This window comes from Erpetoichthys calabaricus, chromosome 6 (genome assembly GCF_900747795.2).
Source record: "Erpetoichthys calabaricus chromosome 6, fErpCal1.3, whole genome shotgun sequence".
Taxonomy (NCBI): domain Eukaryota; kingdom Metazoa; phylum Chordata; class Cladistia; order Polypteriformes; family Polypteridae; genus Erpetoichthys; species Erpetoichthys calabaricus.
In genome coordinates, this window is record NC_041399.2 from 104,190,279 (window position 1) to 104,212,255 (window position 21,977).

Below are 21,977 nucleotides of genomic sequence, written 5' to 3' on the forward strand. Positions count from 1 at the left end.
CAACCCTGGATGGATGGCATAATTAAACATGTACAGTACAACAATTCTGAACACTCCGCGGTCTAAGTTTATAACTAGTTTCAATTTCATAAAGACGTTTATCGTGTGATTGGTTATGTGGAGAAAGAAAGGAAGGATAGAAACTGGGGTTTTGGTATGTCAGATATAGACGGCACGCATGCAATAAAGAGAGCCCGCTCAGAAGAACATCCATTGAATTCTGTGTTTGTGTCTCCGACCACCAGCTCACGAACCCAACATTTACACAATATTTCAGTTAAACCAGTGCGATACCCAGTAATACATCCAGTTTTTTTGGAGCCTCGTCACACCTGTCATAGTGGACCCCTTACTGCAAGGGAGCAGCACTACCACCGAACCACTGTGCCCCCGCCACCCATGTTTAATACATGCTTTAATGCATTTCATCATGAAAATGATATCAAGTATTTATCTTAGCATTCTAAGTGTTCAGAGAGCAGGAATATCATGAAGTGAATGTATTGTGTGGCGATCACTGCCGACGCCTCCTCGGTGCAAGAGTGTCAGTTTAAGAAGCGCATAGCGATCAACAACTGGGTCGGGGAACACCTAACACAAAGCATTTAATGTGCTGCATTAACTTATGACGGGGTTTGAGAAAATCTAGTAAATTAAACCATTCATTTTAAAATGAAGTTTAGTTTGACATTCTACTGACAAAATAAACAACGAGAATAAAGTGGAAATATCGAGAATAAATTCAACATGTCGCCATTATTCTCGACAGTTGTGTGTGGTGTGTGGTTTTTTTTTTTCCCCCACCTTCACGGTGTCCGTAGTTTTTTGGTGGGTGACTTATCTTAGAGACACTCGCACTATTTAAATCATCCATCTTTACTAATCCTACTTCATCATCATCTGAGGATGATTAAGGCATGAGGAATTTATTAAAAAAAAAAAAATCACAAATGAACACACACAATTGCATACATTGCCTAATATGAAAACAAATAAATAGGAATACTGTCTGTTTTTCCTTTTTCTTGGTTGTCCTCATGATGCTGTTCAAATGTAATCAAGGTTTCCCTTTTGGAATTTTGATCGCACTAGTACTATTAGTATGGGGATTCCCCCTGGAGTTTTGTTCTTGCTATATTAATTATAATGTAATGATGTTTGTTTTGGTGGAACAATGTTTTATTAGAAGGGCGCCCTGTTATAACATTTTGATATTCTTTAGTTATATTTCAAGATGCATAGCCTGAAATCTGGGCTGTCCCCGTTACCAGATTCTATGATCACCCTAGTAAATTTTATGGTGACAGTGAAACTGTGAATCATTATAACCTGCGGAGAATGGAGCTGTGAGGTTGGATTAGTGTAAGATAAATAGTACTAACTAAATGTTTTTGTTCTGTGTACAGTAATTTACACTCCACATAGTACTTCATTCATATCCAGGTAACCCTTTGCTTTACTTGCTTGCATTTTATACCTTTTACAGTTAGTAAGATAATTTTAACTTGCATGCTGCATGTAGAGGTTTCTGTGAGTGCTGAACTGGACTTGCTGATAGAGGATTGCCATCCTGTGCATACAAAGAGCCAGTGACCGCAACTTCGTACCTGTGAACGCAGTCTGCTGCCGTTTCGTTAACTTCTATTTGGGACCCATTTGCCATAAGTAGCAGCTATTGAAGGTGAAAGAGGGGAAATAATACAATACATATAAGGTGGTGTAACTGCTGCCAAGGTAAAATTGAAATAATAAGCTAATTCATAGTTTAAGTCACACAGAACAATTCTTCATTTTAAGACTGACAAGTTCTTAAAATTGTCAGTGCTTTTCAATGAGAGCTTTTAAATGAATGAATCAAAGAAAATTGATTTGTACGAACAAATTTCCTTGGAGAACAAGTGTGCCACATTTCAACAAAACTGGGGCCAAGTTTTTTTTTTTTTTTTGTGGACAGACTGACAGATGGACCAACAGATGGGCATAGCTATTGCAATCAGTGTTTTGTGCATTATATACAAACACGCCTAACAATGTTCTTATAGTTCTAGGAAACTGGGTTTTGTGTGACATTTCTTAAATCCATATGTCTCGGTCTATTTAATTCTGGATGCGCTACTTCAAATTAATTACGGTCTTGACACAAATTAATTACTGTCTTGATACATTGTGCAGTATGCGTGTTTGCATGTCTGCCCTATTATGGAGTTGTCTGCCATCCAGAATTCTGTGTCACCTTGTATGCAGTGTTACTTGGATAAGGTTTGACTTGTTAGGTAACCATTTCCAAATATTCTTATGAGGAAAATCTCACTTTCCACACATCCATTTGCAAGTAATATTTTCATTTCAGCTTGATCACTTTCTTTGTTGATGTTAAATAAAACTGCAAAGAAAAAAAAGAATTAGGATGAGTACAATATGTCAGTTTACTATGTTTGGCTCATTTATCAAGTTTTAAATATACATTAACAAAAACCTTCATATAGAAATACCTCTGCTTGAAAAAATTATACCAGTCCAGTGACACTTAATCTAAAAGAGGAAGTGCATCTTTATTTGTACATTTCATCAGTTGCTCTATTAGTACTCTTTAGATTTGAGCAGAGTCCAGCCCTGCCTTTTAAGGCACTTTACGTTGTTTATCATCTTGGATCTATTATGCATATCTAGGCATGATTTTTTTAAATAGAGAGAGAATTTTTGTTGCCAGAAAGTACACACATTTTAGTAGAAATAAGCAGATATCATCCAGAACAAGAATATTTGCGGGAAGGGAAGCACTCGGGAATCACTGTGCCCACACTTTCTCACCTTTCTCACTTTCTCACAGTGCTGTTTATTGTGGGGAGGATGTGCAGATTTTAATTGAGTTTTTTTTTTTCTCCATTTGTTCCATTTTGTTGGTTGGGATTTCTGGCCATTAGTGTGTTAGAACTATAAATGAACTACACTAGTGTTATGAAACAAAGTAATAGAATGTATGGATGCACACAAACATTAAACAAATAGGATACTGTAATTGACAGATAAGACATAACACAAACAACTGCTCTATGCTCTCTAGATTTTTTTTTTTTTTTCTCCTGGAAACCAAAGGTTTTGCTTCTTTCTTTCACAAGCCTTTTCATTGATAGCTTTCTCCTCAAAACCTTCAAAATTAAACAGCCATGTAGTTACACTATAATCTTTTTTATTTGGGCCATCTGAATTCAAAAGCTTGTACAATCTACATATCTGACACTGCTAATACTGGTCATGTAAAATGTAAGAGCAGTATTTTGGTGCTAGCGATTTAGTGTGTATTTATTTATTTTATTTTTTTTTGCCACAGACAAATCCGTTTACTGATACCAAGCCAATTGTTGTATTTGATCTACAGTGGTGTGAAAAACTATTTGCCCCCTTCCTGATTTCTTATTCTTTTGCATGTTTGTCACACAAAATGTTTCTGATCATCAAACACATTTAACCATTAGTCAAATATAACACAAGTAAACACAAAATGCAGTTTGTAAATGGTGGTTTTTATTATTTAGGGAGAAAAAAAAATCCAAACCTACATGGCCCTGTGTGAAAAAGTAATTGCCCCCTGAACCTAATAACTGGTTGAGCCACCCTTAGCAGCAATAACTGCAATCAAGCGTTTGCGATAACTTGCAATGAGTCTTTGACAGCGCTCTGGAGGAATTTTGGCCCACTCATCTTTGCAAAATTGTTGTAATTCAGCTTTATTTGAGGGTTTTCTAGCATGAACCGCCTTTTTAAGGTCATGCCATAGCATCTCAATTGGATTCAGGTCAGGACTTTGACTAGGCCACTCCAAAGTCTTCATTTTGTTTTTCTTCAGCCATTCAGAGGTGGATTTGCTGGTGTGTTTTGGGTCATTGTCCTGTTGCAGCACCCAAGATCGCTTCAGCTTGAGTTGACGAACAGATGGCCGGACATTCTCCTTCAGGATTTTTTGGTAGACAGTAGAATTCATGGTTCCATCTATCACAGCAAGTCTTCCAGGTCCTGAAGCAGCAAAACAACCCCAGACCATCACACTACCACCACCATATTTTACTGTTGGTATGATGTTCTTTTTCTGAAATGCTGTGTTCCTTTTACGCCAGATGTAACGGGACATTTGCCTTCCAAAAAGTTCAACTTTTGTCTCATCAGTCCACAAGGTATTTTCCCAAAAGTCTTGGCAATCATTGAGATGTTTCTTAGCAAAATTGAGACGAGCCCTAATGTTCTTTTTGCTTAACAGTGGTTTGCGTCTTTGAAATCTGCCATGCAGGCCGTTTTTGCCCAGTCTCTTTCTTATGGTGGAGTCGTGAACACTGACCTTAATTGAGGCAAGTGAGGCCTGCAGTTCTTTAGACGTTGTCCTGGGGTTTTTTGTGACCTCTTGGATGAGTCGTCTCTGCGCTCTTGGGGTAATTTTGGTCGGCCGGCCACTCCTGGGAAGGTTCACCACTGTTCCATGTTTTTGCCATTTGTGGATAATGGCTCTCACTGTGGTTCGCTGGAGTCCCAAAGCTTTAGAAATGGCTTTACAACCTTTACCAGACTGATAGATCTCAATTACTTCTGTTCTCATTTGTTCCTGAATTTCTTTGGATCTTGGCATGATGTCTAGCTTTTGAGGTGCTTTTGGTCTACTTCTCTGTGTCAGGCAGCTCCTATTTAAGTGATTTCTTGATTGAAACAGGTGTGGCAGTAATCAGGCCTGGGGGTGGCTACGGAAATTGAACTCAGGTGTGATACACCACAGTTAGGTTATTTTTTAACAAGGGGGCAATTACTTTTTCACACTGGGCCATGTAGGTTTGGATTTTTTTTCTCCCTAAATAATAAAAACCATCATTTAAAAACTGCATTTTGTGTTATATTTGACTAATGGTTAAATGTGTTTGATGATCAGAAACATTTTGTGTGACAAACATGCAAAAGAATAAGAAATCAGGAAGGGGGCAAATAGTTTTTCACACCACTGTAGGTTCAGATGAAAACCTGCTTCTGGCAAAGTGCAAGCCCTTATCTTTCTATCAATTGTCTTTTTTCCATGGTGTGATCTGTCTTAGGTTGATTTAGATGGAAGGCCGTTTCCCATGCCCTTTGTGGCCTTGTAGTGCAGTAGTTCTAAAAATGGGGCTATCATCGAGAGTTCCTTTTTTTTTTTTTTTAAAAGTAGGATTTCTACTTTACCCATATTCGGATTTCATCACTGCCTAGGCAGCATCACAGGTATTTTTTAAAACTAGAGATAATCTTAGAATGAATGAGTCCGGAGAAGGAGAGAGAGAGAGAGAGAAATGCCCTAGTTTTAGAGATGGTATAACATTGGCCAATACTGAATGAAAATTTCAGCTGCTGATTCTTGTTTATGCACTTTCTCTTTAATTAGATAAGTGTGTGAATTCTAAATTTACTATAAATCAGTTTGAAATCACTCTTGCTAGCTGGATTTGAAGACACAATCCTAGTACTTGATTGACAATGCTTGTATATTGAATATTTTTATAAAGAACTTTCTTCACTGTAGCTTTGTGAAAACCACAACGAACCCAATTACTCATCTTAAACATGAACAATACATTTGGTATAAAAATCTCTGTAGCAGCAGCAATGTTTGCAGTGTAGCATTTATTGGAATTACTTTGTTATTCATGAACTAAGGAAATTCAATATTAATTTTCATTACGACATTTGGCAAACAGCAACAATTAACATTAATGCATTCCTAAACCTATACAAGGTGAAAGGAACACATAAAGATAATAATCACCATACAATGATATAACATCATAACAAATATTGCAGTGCTCTGTGCCACTGAATTATTATCCTTTGTATCATGGTTTTGTCAAGTAGTACATTTTTTTTTTTTTTTTTAAATCAACTTTTTTTTTTTTGATGATGTTAATTCTGTTTTTGTATTTATTCTGTGTTATTTGTTTAAAATGCTGTTATTTATTTCAATGCTGTATTATGCTAAGATTGTATGTATTAATTTTCTTTATCTTTCCTGTCTCCTGTATGTGGTGATTTCTTATTTTATATTTGGACTTTAAAATTCAGAAAATCAATACATTTGTCTGTTTGGTACCCCATATGTTTTTCATTTACTGCTAGTTTGTGGCTATTTGTTGTATTTTGTTTGTGGCACAGTGCCGCAGTGGTTTGCACATTGTCCAGTCTAGAGCTGTGGTTCCCAAACTGTGGTGGCACGCGGAATCTTTTCAGGTAGTATGCATCGCGGTCCCTGAAATTTATCTGTGCAAAACCCTTTATGACGAGCCTGTTGTGAGCAAAAACCAATGACACTGTTTAAATACAATAATACGTGGATTCCCAAATTTAGTGTGGTGTGAAATTTCATCATCTGAATAAATAAAACCTATTATTCGAATCCAGTATTTAGTTCATTTAACGCTACCATAATTCCGTTTCGTGGAAGTCAACTTCTACTTCTTCACTGTTTGAGCTTTTGGTCACTAGATGAAAGCACAACGCCGACACTATTTAGTCTTTGGTAACTCTGCCTCACAGAAACCGCTCACGTTTGTTGTTATACGTGCACTGCCACTGTATTGCATCGTAGTCACTAGATCTAAGCACAAAGCCAATACCATTGAGTCTTCGGTAACTGTGTCACATACAGGCCGAAGGCAGGATTTAGTTTCGGGGTGGAATTTATCAATTTATGTACATGCACAAATTTTTTCATTAATTTTATGCATAATTTCTTCCAATTCTTTAACTTTTATTCAGATTTCGGGGCGGTTGTAGTCCGTGTCGTGAATTTGCTGTATATTACCTAATTAAGAATTAATCATTCATTGCAGTACTTGCTTTTTAATTTTTTTGTTAAAAATTCGGATGGTACGCAACGCAACTCACTTAACCTCAGGTGGTACTTGACGTCCAAAAGTTTGGGAACCCCTGGTCTAGAGAATTCATAAACACTAAAGGCATTTCATCTGTTCCAGAGTTTTTACAGTTTCTGAGAGAATAAAGTATGCAGGACATCTTCCCAAATGCAGACATTGCTTTCATGCTTTATCTGACATTGACAGTCACAAATGTAAGTGGTGAGAGATCTTTCTCCAACCTCAGGCTAGTGGAGAATAGGCTCAGATCCACAACTGATTAGGAAAGACTGAATTATTTAAGTCTGATGTCAATTAAAAGTAATCAGGTTCTGAAACAAGCAAGCATTTGTCTGTGATAATGTACAGAATACCCTATGCAGTATTTGATATTCCTTCTTTTATGGGTATTTGCAATAGGGTTCAGTAGTTTGACTTTTCAAACTACGGTTTGTGTTGTCATCTGTGCAGCAATGGCTAATTAAAAATACAAGCTTGAATACAGCATGCTATGTTCCACATATTTTCAGATAGTAAATCTATTTTTTTTTTTTTTGACTTCATAGTACTCATATACTTTACTCCATCTGACTCTGAGACCTTAACGTTGATGGGTATAGCACTCATATTTTATGTGGGTAGGGCCTCAAAAATGTCTCTAGCCCAGGGGCCCCCACTCCAATTAAATCCAATCCTGTGAAGGGCACAGAACGGGCTATGTCGCCGAGTAGATCTTGATGGAAAGCTTTTTCTTAAGTTTTAACTATTTATAGCCATAAAAAAGTGAAAATAGTTGAAAATGCACTTACTTCCATTAAACAGGATGGTGTGGAGGGGCACATCTTTAGGATACATATCCTTAGGTGCACACAGAAATACTTTAGCCAAGGTTCACCCCGAGCGTGTAAGAGACATGGCCTACGTGTCTCCACAACTTGGAGGAAAAAGGAACCTACATCTCAGCATTTGTCTGCCAAAATTGGAGAAGGGAGCTGAACTGGTTGCCAGCAGAGAAATTGCCTGAGAAGATGCTTGGAAAGTCAACAGAGACAGCAGGTGAAACTTGTACATACACACGAATCTGAGTGATAATTTATAATGTTTTCCTACCTGCGAGCATGATTTGGGATTGGATATGAGGATGTAAAACCCTAAAGCAGAATCTGGAAGTCCTCTTTGTTCTTTGACTGACAGAGAAGTAAGAGAAAGGGAGCACTGTGTGAATTAATCTTTGATCTAAAGAAACCGCGAAGGTGTTAGGAAGAAGGTAGTGAGCCCTTTGTTCATTTATTTAGGTGCTCTTTTTGGAATACCTTCCTGGCCTATTAATTTGTAGGAAGAAGAAATCGGTTAGTTTTGAATTTTTTTTTAATCATCCACTGCTTAGTTTTAGAGTGTTGTTGTACATATGGAAATATTAATTTTTCATTTTTGGATTTTTCAATGTGTCATTTCTTGTTGACTATTTTTTAAAAGATTACATGAAATTAAACTATGATTTTTGGGTGTGGCACTTGCTGCAATATAGAATTTCAATCTGTTTCAATGCATGGGGCATCTCAATGGCAACCCAATGATTTTGCTGGGGGACTCCCTTAGCTGTATAATAAATGAAACCGTAGTGTTTCTAGATTCCTGGGGTTTTTTGTTGTTTGATCTTTATGTGGGTTTGGATTTCCTGGTTTTGACCTGCTTCTTGTTTAGAAGTACTGTTTACTTTTTGTTCATTTATTAGATTTTGCTGTTTTCGTTGCCTTGCTGTTCTTCTGCTCTTCTTTATATCAATTCTTAAAATCTAGTCCCAAAGAATTTCAATTTTCTTATTTAATGACTTGCCTCTTCTCTTTTTGTGGGCATTATTTTGAACATTTTGGTATTTAAAAGCCTTTTTAGGCCTGTGTAGACTGGAAGACTACCATTTGAGTTGGAATTAGGCTGTCTAGGGTGAGACCTGTTCAGTGGGTAACAATGTGCAAAATTGGCAGACGTGGCCTTTTTGTGGCTTGTTGGAGGCCTAGATCCATTTTTGAGTTTGAGTTATGTGAAGAACAGCTTTGAATATAAATTCAAACTTCGAATCTGACATTTCTTTCATCCAGTGCAGCAATGAAAATTTTAATAAAGCAAACTCTTGGTTTCCTAACTTTCTCATGCCTCTGCTATTCTATAGTCCCATTTTTGCCATCAGTTCACCAGGAGGTCATACTTTAGGGAGTTACATTTGCTATTCCGTCTGTCTGTACTTTTGCCATATAAGCCAAACATATTTATTTATTTATTTCAAAGGAATAACTATTGGGAGGTGATGTTAGCTTATTAAATGCATAAAAGCTATTTGAACAAGATTTTGTTTCCATCAGTGTTTGTTCCCCGAGCTCTGCTTGAGACGTGTCATCCTCGCTTTGCTTTTTGATCTTTTTGTTCTTATTCTCTGGCTTTTATCTGGTGTCATTGTGTTTTTCCGAACCATTTTTTTTTCCAGTTAGTATACTGATGTTTTAATGTAGTATTAAATTTTCTTTCATTCTTGAGCAACATGTTTCCTCTCTGTGGATTCAATGTAAACAAGCAGTCTGTTATAGGTAGGCAGTGGGGTCTAGTGAACAAACCATTGGACTTTATTTGCAAATTATAAAAACTTATAATAATGGCTATAGTGTAGTGTTAGTTCAAGTACATTATGATATATATTTCATATTGTGATTTGAAGCACAAAAGTGTGTTCATATTTTTTCATTCTAACCCATTTTAAAAATCAATCGGCTCATTTCAGCCTTGTATTTTAATTTTTCTCAGGAGTAACAGTTCTAAAAGATGCTGAGATATTCTCTCTCTCTCTCACCTCACTCCACTAAGCATATTCTCTTTTTTGAGAGCACTCTAATTTTTGGCATGCAATTCAGATAAATACAATTGTCACTTTTAGTTAAATAATGACTGTTTTAATGTGTGTTCAATTCTTGGTGTCCAGTGTTTTGTTTTTGTTTTCAGATTTTTCTTTGTAATAAAATCGGTGAGAGTGTTGTGCAACCAGGGATTGCTTGCCCATTTGCTCATTGTTACTGATATTTCTTCCAAAGATTTTTAGTTTAAAACTCGCCTCACATTGGTGCAATAGACTGTAGTAACAAAGAGAGATCCTCAGGGTTACATGATCAATCATGCAATGGAGGCTATCTTCACAGACAGCAAAAATGCAGACAATCTCAACATGGCTGATGTCAAATATGTGTTTTACTATTTGGTTATAACCTTTTTACTATTATCTTTTACTCTGTTCTTTCTTAGAAAGAATGTTAATTGAAGCCTTTTTATCTGTGACCCGGTCTTTCAGCTGTGATGATGAGCTGTGCTGGTATGCACGAAGTTAAGTATTGATAACAGCTGGTACAACCAGAAATGGCTACAGGAGTCATTTACCAGTAACTTAAAAGGCCATGACAAATGCCCATTAATCATGTACCTCTGTAATTAACTGTGTATTTAAGAAGTATAATAAACACCTATAGCTCAGTCATTGATTTCACTGTGCTGCAGATGACTACATTTATGATAATAAAGGCATTCTCCTCCATCCTGAAATTGGATTTGTGACTTTATCTTTGGCATTTCCTTCTCTGCTAATTCAAAAAATTATTACTAGGAAGCAGCACTCATTCACGAGAAGCTCTTTCGTGGCAGACTTTGACTGTCATGAAACTGTGGAACTAAATGAAGCACAAAATACAAAGACTAACTTGTTTTGCAGCAGAATATGCCAGACCAGCACAAGTTTAAAATCCAATGGAGAAGTAACTAATTGCCTTTACTTCACTATTGGCACATAGGCTTATTTTGCTCAACTGGAAGAATTCTAACTCACTACTTTTTAGTAAGTGGGTAACTGAGGTTATATATTATCTAAAATTGGAAAAAAAATCAAATTCTCACTTAGAGGATCTGTACAAAACTTTTTCAAAACCTGGCAGGATCTGATCAGTAAAATTTTAGAATAAGCATTTAAAGCATTGAGCGGATTCTCTCCCCTCTTCTATTTTTATTTCCTTTATTTATCTACATATTTTTACTATTAAAGTTTTTTACTGTGCTGACATAGCTCTTTCTCATGGGTGGGGGTCGATTTTGTTTCTAACTTAGTTTTGTTAAACTTGACTTGCTTGTATGGAATGTTATTTGATTTTAATAAAATTGATAAAATGTAAAAAAAAAACAAAAAAAACCAAATCCAATCCTAAGAACATCCGGGTGTTTATTCCTGGACAACCACAAGGACAAAAGTAGAAGAAACATTTGACTTGGAAGTGTTCCAGAAAATTTTGAAGGTGGTGACTCTTAAGAGGTTTACTTTTATATAAAAAAAAAAAAAAATCTTTGAGCTACAATTTTTATAGAAACTGCAATACTTTTGTCCAATAAGCAAATGTTTACACAATGTATATACACTTTTAAAAACAGTTAAGTGTGTGAACGAACCTTGATAATACTTTCCAAATTACACAGATTGGTAAACGCTCTTTTAGGAAGCCAGAAAATCCATAAACCTGTATGCTGAAGGTCTCAGAATGCATATGTCTCTTCAGACAAATGCAAAATGACAAATTCAGTAATTAGGAAGTTCTGTGAGGCCATTCTGCAGAATTTTCTCCTTTACACAGGGCAACAGTCTCATCATCTATGACCAGATGAACCTGGCATTGGAAACTGATAACTTTCTGGTAGTTTTTGTAAGCTTTTCATGATAACAATAAACTCTCTGCTTAGCATCCTATTTCACCTCCATTTAAACCTTGCTCCAGCACCTTAGCACTCTGCACTACTCCAGAACTTAACTCCTCAGCAAGAATGAAATGGATTTTAGCAGGGGTTTCCTGGTGCAGTGGCATGATAGATTGGCCTGCAAGCACCAAGGATAATTATTCCTTATTATACTTTGTGCTTCTGGAATTGTATGTTTTATTTATTTATTTTTTGTTTGGTTTGCTGTAGTTTAATTAATTACCTTTTTCTTAACTCTGGACTGCTTCTCCTAGTTTGCTACGCGTCTGTATTTATCCAACTACCAGTAGGGGGCAGGGGAAGGCTGTGCAACAGGATGTCTTATTTTGTTCAAGGATCATTACAACTAGTGGAGAAGTGCTGTCAACTTTAGAAGTGTGGGGCTGTTCAATATTCCTTTATTTATTACCAGGTTGATGGTAAAGAGGATGGTGGCAAGTGCCCAGTTAGTGTTTTCTCTAACATATATAGAGAGGAACAGATCTGCTGTTTTAACATTTTTTTGTCTTTTTTATCATTTCTCCTTTCCTGCTCTTTCTTTCCTAAATTAAAGTTTGCAGATTTAAATAATAAGTTTTGAAAATATATAAAAAGAGCCAGTATCCTTGACTTTTTCAAAAGAATTGGTATTCATTCAAGAATCCAGATATTTAGCAAGAGATGTCCATTTTAATAAGTTTTGTCAAGTAATATCTTTGTTTTGTTTTTTTTGTTTTATTTATTTATTTTTTAGCCTAGTGCCTTGTGGAATTTTAAAATAATCAATGTCTTCTGTGATGCAAAGGCCAGACTGTGTTACTTTCTTGTGGTTATTTCATTCCATATGCTTTACAAATCTGGGCTACATGGACTTTATCCTAGGATCTTACGCTAAGTGACAATCCCACATACCAATTTTTCAAAGCAAGACTCTTTGTACTGATGGCCATTCCATCGGTTTTCCAAAGTGGACAAACCAGGTTATGGAATCTCCACCTGTTTGATAACTCCGGGCTCTGGCCATACAGATACCTGAATTCTAGGTTCTCTATTCTTTCCTTCCTTTTATTGTCTTTAACTTAGATCTGTCATTCTGAGCATAAGGATTTCCTTTTCTTTTCTTTTTCTGCCTTCCTTTCCATCCAATTTTCTTTCCTAGTCCCTTTTCTGCCTTGCATAACCTTCATTCACTCTGTAAAAAGACTGGCATAAAGCAATATACATACAAATTCTTTTATTTGCTCTACATGGCAATGTGACCTTTGGAATTTTGTTCTCGCTCTATTATAATAAAAAAAATCTTGGGAGATGAGATGAGACGTGACTTAGAGACACTTTCACATCTCACAAGATGAGACTTTGTGCCAAGAGATTTAACCACAACCGGGGCCGAAAATAAAAGATAAAGCGTAGATGACAAAATAGAACGTCCGAAAGAATTCAAAAACGTTGGTGTGATATACATGCAGAGCAGGTTAGAGATCATGAAAAGTCTCAAAAAAAATTATAGTAAAGATTGCATTAGCACAAACAAATGAAAATTAGTACTCTGAAATAACAGAACAGCGAAAAGAGATTGAATATATTGTTTGGATTTAAACTAAGTCCGAGACTTGTATATTGTCAAATTTGTGTTGCCATCAGGGAAAAGTAGTGTGTCTTCCCAATGAAGAGGGGTATCCATGAGAATTAAAACATTTGTTGTTTGGTGAAAAGTGAAATCCACATACGCTGTCATGCTTGGGTCACAGAGTTGCACAGATACACAGGAGATTTTAGAGATGGAAACGTTATGTGTGTTTGAATAAGTCTCTTTTTCAGGAGTGAATCGAGCTCCATGTGTAGTCTGAGGGGACAGTTCCATCTTTCAATTGAAAGAATAGAAAATCTTTCTTCATAGGGGCGCTCCTCGGTAGCGGGACCCCCAACAGGAGCAGAGGATGTCTGGGGGAGAAAAGATACAAGGCAGTGAGACAAAAGGACAGCTGCTGTACAGGCTTTTAAATGTTCGAAGTGTCGCCTGTTTGAGCAAAGAGGGGGTTAAAAAAAACACAAATTTTGTTTTCCATTGTATCACCGTTTTAAGAGGGAGTTTCAGAGGAGCGACTGCGTCTCATTGGGGTGCATTCAGCCCACCACTTCATAATGTGAGTGGCAGAGACCAGAAGTGGCTGGCGCATAGCGTTTGGGGGGGGGGTTGAACTAAGCCCCCTAGTGCTTATAAATATGAATATTTTATCCTTGTGAATTGTACTTTATTGGTATTTAATTCCATCTGTAGTATATTACACTGCTGAATCCTATATTTTCAGTAGTAAATGTTGGTTTCCTCTTTTGTTATGGTCTCATGGACTGGAGTCATAGGGAATACTTTCATTTAAAAGTCAATCCTTGGATAATGAGTACAAATTTATAATTTCTCTAATGAACAAATTTGTTAAACTGTAAAAAAAAACAAAAAAAAAAAACACATATGTATCATGCTTTTGTTTATTGTTTAAAATATGTGAACTTTTCAACATCCGCAATTAAGCTATGTATGGCATAAGGGGAACAGATATAGGAGGGTGGGGTCTGAACTTCTTTACATTAATAACTCCGTGGCACAAGAAAACCCCCAATCTTTCTTAAGTGCAGTAGTGGCACAGGAGCAAAACTTGTGCCTCCTGTTTCTGATTTTGTCTCATTTTGTCTCACTTATTGCATATACCTTCTGATAAGCAGAATTTCCTTGGAGAGTTTTTTTTTTTTTTTCTCCCCCCAATAACACTTTACTTGCACTCCAATTGTATTGGACTCCTACTAAATGCTATGCCCTTCTCTGCAATTGTCATGTGCAAAACATGAACTGTTCACAAAATACTATTACTATATATGGGTACATTGTATTTGAAACTATTGGCGTATATATACTCTTCACAACAATGGTTATGGATTCAACCAGGTTTGCTGTACTTTAGGGTAAACATTACTGGCTGTCTAGAGACATTTTTCCACTATATGCAGTGCCTAGGAACATATTTCTCCGATAATACCAGATTTGGCTAGCAAGAGATTACCAGGAGTCAGGGCACCATAAGGATATCGCAAGGCAGGGCTACATTTCATATGGAAAATCAATATGAAAGTACCTCCTTATACCGGAGAAGGATCATACGAGCATTTGAAGCATTCGGTGTTTAAATGACAATATCAGATTGGGGGGAGGGGGGTAAAAAAAAAAAAAAAACACCACTAGGCAGACCGCAAATGGTTGCACACTGAGAAAGAGGGGAGCAGACCTTTGCTTTAGTAGAACAGTTACAGCAGTGTGAAGGCTCTTCCCAAATTCAAACCGATAAAAAGATAGCAGAAGTCTCATGGTTTATATATGGTACCCTAGTAACAGAAGTAGGGCCACCCAAACACTCTCATGATGCTAGGGCTTGGACAAAAGGATCTGCTTGAGGAGAGTTTAAAATTGCCTTATGACCAGAGGCAAAATGAGTTTGCCATTGAGACCTAAATAGTTAGAAAAAGATCAGGTCATATGAGAAAGGTGGGTGGTGAAAAAGGAAGTACTTTGATGCAGGGCTGTTCAAAGCAAAAGAGAAGTAAGTGGCTGCATACGGCCCCCCCTCCCACTCTTTGATTGCATTCTACACTCCAAAGGGAATGTCAGACAAAGGGCCTCTAAGATTATAAAACTGGCCAACCTTTGTTAAAAGTACTTTTTAAGGTAGACAAAATATTGAGGCAAATCAATTGGCAGACAACATTAAATACCTGTTTGGTCAGGCATGAGAGCAGCAGGTTTGTTTCCTCATGTTTATTTTGGTACCTTTTCCCCTTTCTATATGCTTAGTAATTAACTAAGTAAATAATTTTAATAATTTTTTAATATATATTAAATTTACCTTCTTGTTATCTGTTGTTGGAAGGTTCTGTATCAGAGTACTACTTCCTGCTTTTTGCTTTTTAAATAAGTTAAAGGCATTTTCTTATTCATTATAAAACGAAGTACACAGTATGTGTAATTTTTTTAAAAAGACATAATTATCTTTGTCTGCAGGTCACCCTCGATTCTTTAACCAGCTATCAACTGGTCTTGATGTTGTTGGGCTAGCAGGTGAATGGCTCACGGCAACTGCTAACACAAACATGTATGTCTCTATTTCATGTACTTGTTTCTATAATTACTGTATATTTATGAGTTAATTTACAACATACTTGTCAAACGTAAAATCTACTGCAAAGTGTCAAGATACAAAATCAGTGAGCATAGATGATTAATTAGCAATTTTTATTATACAATATCAGTGTCTTTGACTACTTAGTGTCACTATAATTAAGTGAATTGAGTTTCAGTAACTTTTATTTACCTACATAAAGTAATTATTTTAATGAATTATATGACAATCATTATAAAGTGCTTGTTAAGCTAGCATAACATTTACAGGGCAGTTACTCTTTCAGGCTCACAGACCGCTGACAGAAAGAACTGACATGTGCCCATTAATATTTTCCACAGGCCTTAAGGTCCTAATGTGACTCCTTTCATGGTTCAGACCATTCCTATATATGCTCCTTTCACCGTTGCCTCATTTGTTCCAGATAGTACCTACTGCTGCTGGCCAGAGAATTTTTCTTTCCTTTTCTTCCCCAACATAAAAAAATGCCTTGCTCAAATTGCAGAGAGCTTCATTACATGTGCTTCTGCCCTAGCAGAAAACCTATTTCTGTTTTTAAAAGAACTATCCTAGCTTGCCAGTAATGAGGCAGCAGCACTTTAATTATAACCCAGAATTTACCTAATATTAAATCTATTAGTAATATTATGCTTTTTTTTTTTTTTCTCCTTCACTGATGTTTACTTTCAAAAAGTATTAGAACTGTGTTTAATTAGTTATTCACAGCACACTGCATTTTCTACTCAATCACATTGCAACCATGCAAAACAATGTAAAACCACGGGCGTTTCTGAGAACGTGTTTCTGTGTCGTGCGTTTGCTTGCTCTGAAAGGAAAAAAAGATGGATCGATTTTTTGCAGTACCATTTGAATCCCATGGTCTCTTGTTTACTGACAAAATACCCACAACACAATCAGAAACCATTGCTAATGATTTCGTACCTTAAATGACTAACGGAAGAACCCTAGGTAGCCTTTACCAGAATCTAATTTTATGCACTCTCTGGAAATAGAAAGGCATTAGTCCTAGATTCTTAAAAGGGCTTCCATATCCTGTCCCCATAGCACAGAGTTGCATTCAGCCTATCCCCATCAGTGATGCCACAGAACAAAACAAACAAACCATTTCAACCCATGGTAACATCTTTTCGAAACAAGATACTTGGAACGGCATCTTTATGACTAGAAGCAAATTAGAAGTGCTAGGAATAGATTCAACATGCACACTATTTAGAGAGATGATTGTGTAACATATACTGTACCACAAACAATATAATTAACATCATCCTATTCAGCTCAGCACACATTAGCCACCAAAGGACAGAAACAGTCACTAGATGCACAAAATAGGCTTTCTTACTAAATAAATCTTATCAAAAATTTATGACCAAGTAAATAAGATTCTGTTATTCAAACCAGCAAATAGGCAGCCAGCATATAGCAAAGAGTATCACTTGTTAATATAAAATTAGTTTTAATTACTGCCCTATATAATTACATTTAACAGGTTAAAATTGATTGACTGAAAAGACACCGCTATTAAAATTATTTTTCTTTTGTACAGCATACACACACATTAATTGTGAACAAAAGGTATAAACAAATGTCATTTGCCCTCTGGTAGACTAAACTCTTTTCATTTAGCTCACTGACATATTTTTGGTCATTTGACTTCTTTCAGTTTCCATTGTGAGATGTATGTATGTATGTATGTATACATACTGGTATTTTATGAAATGCTGTGTTTAACCCTTTCTACAGGTTTACATTTGAGATTGCACCAGTTTTTATTCTAATGGAAGACATCCTACTTAACAAAATGTATGAAAAAATTGGATGGATAGCAAATGAAGCAGATGGCATTTTTTCACCTGGTTAGTATGTGTAAAGAAGCCCTTTAATGCATCCTTTTTTATTTTTTTTTTCTCCTTTGACCATTCTGATCCCATTACTATCATTTCACCATCACTGTTATGAAGAACCGAAGTTTAGAACCATGTCATAGTCACTTAGAGCTGTATTATCAATAAAAGCTTGTACTATTCACAAAAGTAAAAGCGGTACAAGGAGCGGCAGTATCAGAAGCTGCCAGCCTACTTGACAGCAGCTTCTGGTATACCTGCACTTGACAAACTACTATAAGAAAAAGAGCCAAAGAGTCTCCATAGACAAAATGATACTGGGGATTACCACAGAAGCAATTACTATAGGTATTGTTAACATAGTCTGCTTCACTGGCTCTGAAAAGTAAAATACTTTCATTTTTAATTGTGTGTTGCCATTTGGGACAACCATAATCTGATCACATTCATCATGAAAAAAACCTTATGGAGCACAGTGAAACAAAGCAGTAGAGATCTGACAAGACTACACATTGTAACTGAAATGGCCTTTTGGGATGTACCTCACTTCAATGATCAAAAAGGCACTGAAGTTTCTCGTATACTGTAAAATTTGGATATACTTGGACTTTTGTACTTTTTAAATTCAATTAAATTGTATAGCATTCTTCATTGAGTGCAGGTACAGAGTGCTGTGAAAGTTCTGGAGTAAAATACAAGTATATATGTTACAGTCCTCTATGATTAGCATAATGCTTTGAATTACTTACACACCATCTTTTCTGTTGTCAAAGATATCGTTTTGGGAAATATGAATTTTACAATTTACTTATTACATAAGTACTGTACCCATAAATACAGATTTATTTTAAATATACAGGAAAGCATAGTAGTTTATTTGAAACTGAATAATATAAATGGAACCAGCATAAGGACTAGAGAATTGGAGTTTTGTATTCTTACTTCCTAGTTCTTGTAATGATTATTACAGCAGCATTTCAAATGATCTGAAACTGCATACTTCAAAAAGTATTCAGGCCCTTTTATTTTTTTTCACATTTTATTATGCTGCAGTGTTATGCTCAATTGATTGAACATGATTAGGAAAGACACACACACACCTCCCTCTATTACATTCACAGCTGACTGTGTGTCAAAGCAAAACCAAATCCATGTGGTCGAAGGAATTGCCTGCAGAGCTTACAGAAACAATTGTGTTGAGGTCAAAATTTTCTGCAGCTTTGAACATTCCTAAGAGCACTGTGGCTTTCGTTATTCCTAAATGGATGAAGTTCAGAATAACCATGACTCTGCCTAGAGCTGTCTGCTTGGCCAAACTGAGCAATCAGGGGAGAAGGGCCTCAGGAAAAGAGGTGACTGGAATCTAAATGGTCGCTCAGGCCGAGCTCCAGAGAACATTTGTCGAGATGAGAAACTTCCAGAAAGGCAAGCACCACTGCAATACTCCATTAATCTGGGTTTTATGGAAGAGCATCCAGTTGACAAATGAAAGCCCACTTGGTGTTTCAAAAAAAGGCACCTAAAGGACCCTCAGACTATGAGAAACAAGACTCGCTGGTCTGATGAAATCAAGAAGGAACTGTTTGGCTTTGATTCTAAGTGACACATCTGTTGGAAACCAGGCACCTTCCATCACCTGCACAATACCATTCCAATATTTTTTTTTCAGTAGCAGGGACTATGGGAGTAATCAGGGTTGAGTAAAAGGTGAACGGAGCAAAGTACAGAAATATCCTTAATCAAAGACCTAGATCTAAAGTACCCAGTAAAGCGTCAATGTGATGTTTCAGATATTGCTAATACATTTTCAAAAATTTCTAAAATCTTGCTTTCACTTTGCCATTCTGGGGTGTTGAATAGTTTGCTTGATGAAGGAAAATGAATGTAAAATGATTATAGCCCAAGACTGCATGATGATAATGTGTACAAAGTGAAGGGGTCTAAATACTTTCTGAAAGCACTGTATAATGGTTTGAACAACCAGTGAATAATGTAATACAGTAGTCAATCTTACTAAAATAAATATACATTTTTCAGTATCCTGCATTGAGTTAATTTTCCAACTTTAAGATTAAAAAAAAAAAGTTTTACATTATTTTAAAAATACATGTTATTGCCAAAGGTAACTCCTAAATTGTATACTGATTTAGTAAAGTTAATGGTGGTTCTATTTGAGTTGAAAATTAAGAATATTGTAGGCTGTGTCATTCGCTCATTTTTTTTTTTTCTGTATTCAGAAACAAGCAGTTTTCATCAATCTACTCCTATAACTTCCTGACACAATTAAAGAGTTGGTCTAAAAGAAAATAATTGTTGTGTGTCATCTGTATGTGGGTGAAAACTAATGTTATGTTTGCCAAGAGAAGCCTGTAAAGGGTAAACCGTAAATATCCAAGTACTCAAACCTGCAGTACACCATATTTAACTTTTTAGTATAATAAGAGTAGTGTCCGCATATTTTTCTACGTACTGAAATCCATCCATCCATTATCCAACTCGCTATGTCCTAACTAAAGGGTCACGGGGGGTGCTGGAGCCAATCCCAGACAACATAGGTCGCAAGGCAGGAAACAAACCCCGGGCAGGGCGCCAGTCCACAGGGCACACACACACACCAAGCACACACTAGGGGAAATTTAGGATCACCAATGCACCTAACCTGCATGTCTTTGCACTGTGGGAGGAAACCGGAGCACCCGGAGGAAACCCACACAGACACTGGGAGAACCCGGGTCTCCTAACTGTGAGGCAGCAGCGCTACCACTGCGCCACCTTGCTGCCCATACTGAAATCATTTTGTTAAATATGAGATAAACCAGGCAGGGACAGTGCCTGACAGCCCAATATACTTTTTAAGTTGATGTAATAGTATAGAGTGGACAATGATGTCAAAAGCTGTGCTTAAGACATGCACACTACTACGTTTTACATTTAAAAACAATATACTTAAAGTGAAGATTTGTGAGTTACAGCACACTTTAGGCACTGGACCATTCAAATATCATAATTTTGCAGATGTATGAGAACCTAACCTTGAATATCTTGACGGCAGTTTTGCAAGAGTGTACAGTTCTGATGATGCCTTTGTGTGCCATTTGGTACTTGTATTTTGTGCTCTGAGTTGGCCAGTCTTGTATTTGGACTTGTTTCTCTGTAAGTGGAAAGGAGGGCACATTTACCCTGTACACGTGACAAAAGTGACCATGTAATCCTGTTAACCTGTTAATGCACACAACCTTAAACAGTTGCACTGTCAAGGTTGTAATCAACTGAACCTGCGCATCTTCAGGATATTGCCAAAAGACTGGAATACCTACTGTATAGAAAAACCCAAGCTGACATAGATATTGTAATGTTCACACAGTCAATGACTAGATCAGGATTTGCACTCCATTTCATGAAGTCTTGAGGCACAATGCTAGCCAAGGTGCTGTACTTTTTTGTAAATCTCCAAAGTATGTTAATTTTTTTCACTTTTTGTTATCAATAGAACCAAACTAATTAAGAATTCCAATTTTTTTGTTTTTAAGGTGGCACTATCTCTAATCTTTATAGTGTCCTCATTGCTCGTTACAAAAGATTTCCTGAAGTCAAGACAAAAGGAATGGCTTCACTTCCAACTCTTGTGCTGTTTACATCTGAACATGTAAGAAGGAATAATTTCTGCTTTCTAAATCTTAACAAATATTGAAATTCACTGTTTAGACTTGTACTAACGTCTCAAAGACTAAATTAGATTTTGCATTTTAAACTGTTAGTAATAATGGATCGGGTATTTATAGAACTTTTTGCATACTCCCTAATGTTCTAGACAGTAATACTGATTAAGTCATATTGAGTGTTGATTATTTTAATAAAAAAAAATATTGGTCAGACATGGTGTCTGTCTTTGATGCCAATATCTACCTTTCACCCTGAGGTTCTGTTTGAAGGACAGAAGAATAACTTAAGTGTCAATGATGCCAGCTTCCAATGAAAGAAACAGAGAAGAAAAAGAGAATAGGAAAGACTTAGTAACAGTTGATCTTAAAGAATTGACAATATCTTCACAGCAGAACTGGCAGTAGATCATTCCTAAAGTTGTTCCTTTTCCACAGTTATAAAGACTGTGTCTCCTACAGTAGTTTAATTTGTTCCTGCACTTTAAGAACACATGTATCTTGAGACAGAAGGGCAACATCTTCTTGCAGACATTAATACATCTTGTAATATAAAGGTAGGCTAAGCTATTGATGACTTTTAAATGCTTAAAACGGCATTTTGAAATCTACTTTACACTTTCATGGGAATCAGTATGGTGTTTTAAGATCTGGTGTTGTACAACTGTAATT

At 36.4% G+C, this 21,977-nt stretch overlaps 1 protein-coding gene across 2 annotated transcripts in view; it reads left to right on the top strand.

The window, feature by feature from the left end:
* gad3 (glutamate decarboxylase 3) overlaps positions 1 to 21,977 on the top strand; it is a 212,635-nt gene that overhangs the window by 158,979 nt on the left and 31,679 nt on the right. For both annotated transcript variants that reach the window (XM_051929368.1, XM_028803827.2), the window contains 3 exons: positions 15,667 to 15,757; positions 17,546 to 17,658; positions 21,177 to 21,292. In XM_051929368.1, the coding sequence (XP_051785328.1) occupies positions 15,667 to 15,757; positions 17,546 to 17,658; positions 21,177 to 21,292 (320 nt within the window). The remainder of the gene's footprint in view (positions 1 to 15,666; positions 15,758 to 17,545; positions 17,659 to 21,176; positions 21,293 to 21,977) is intronic.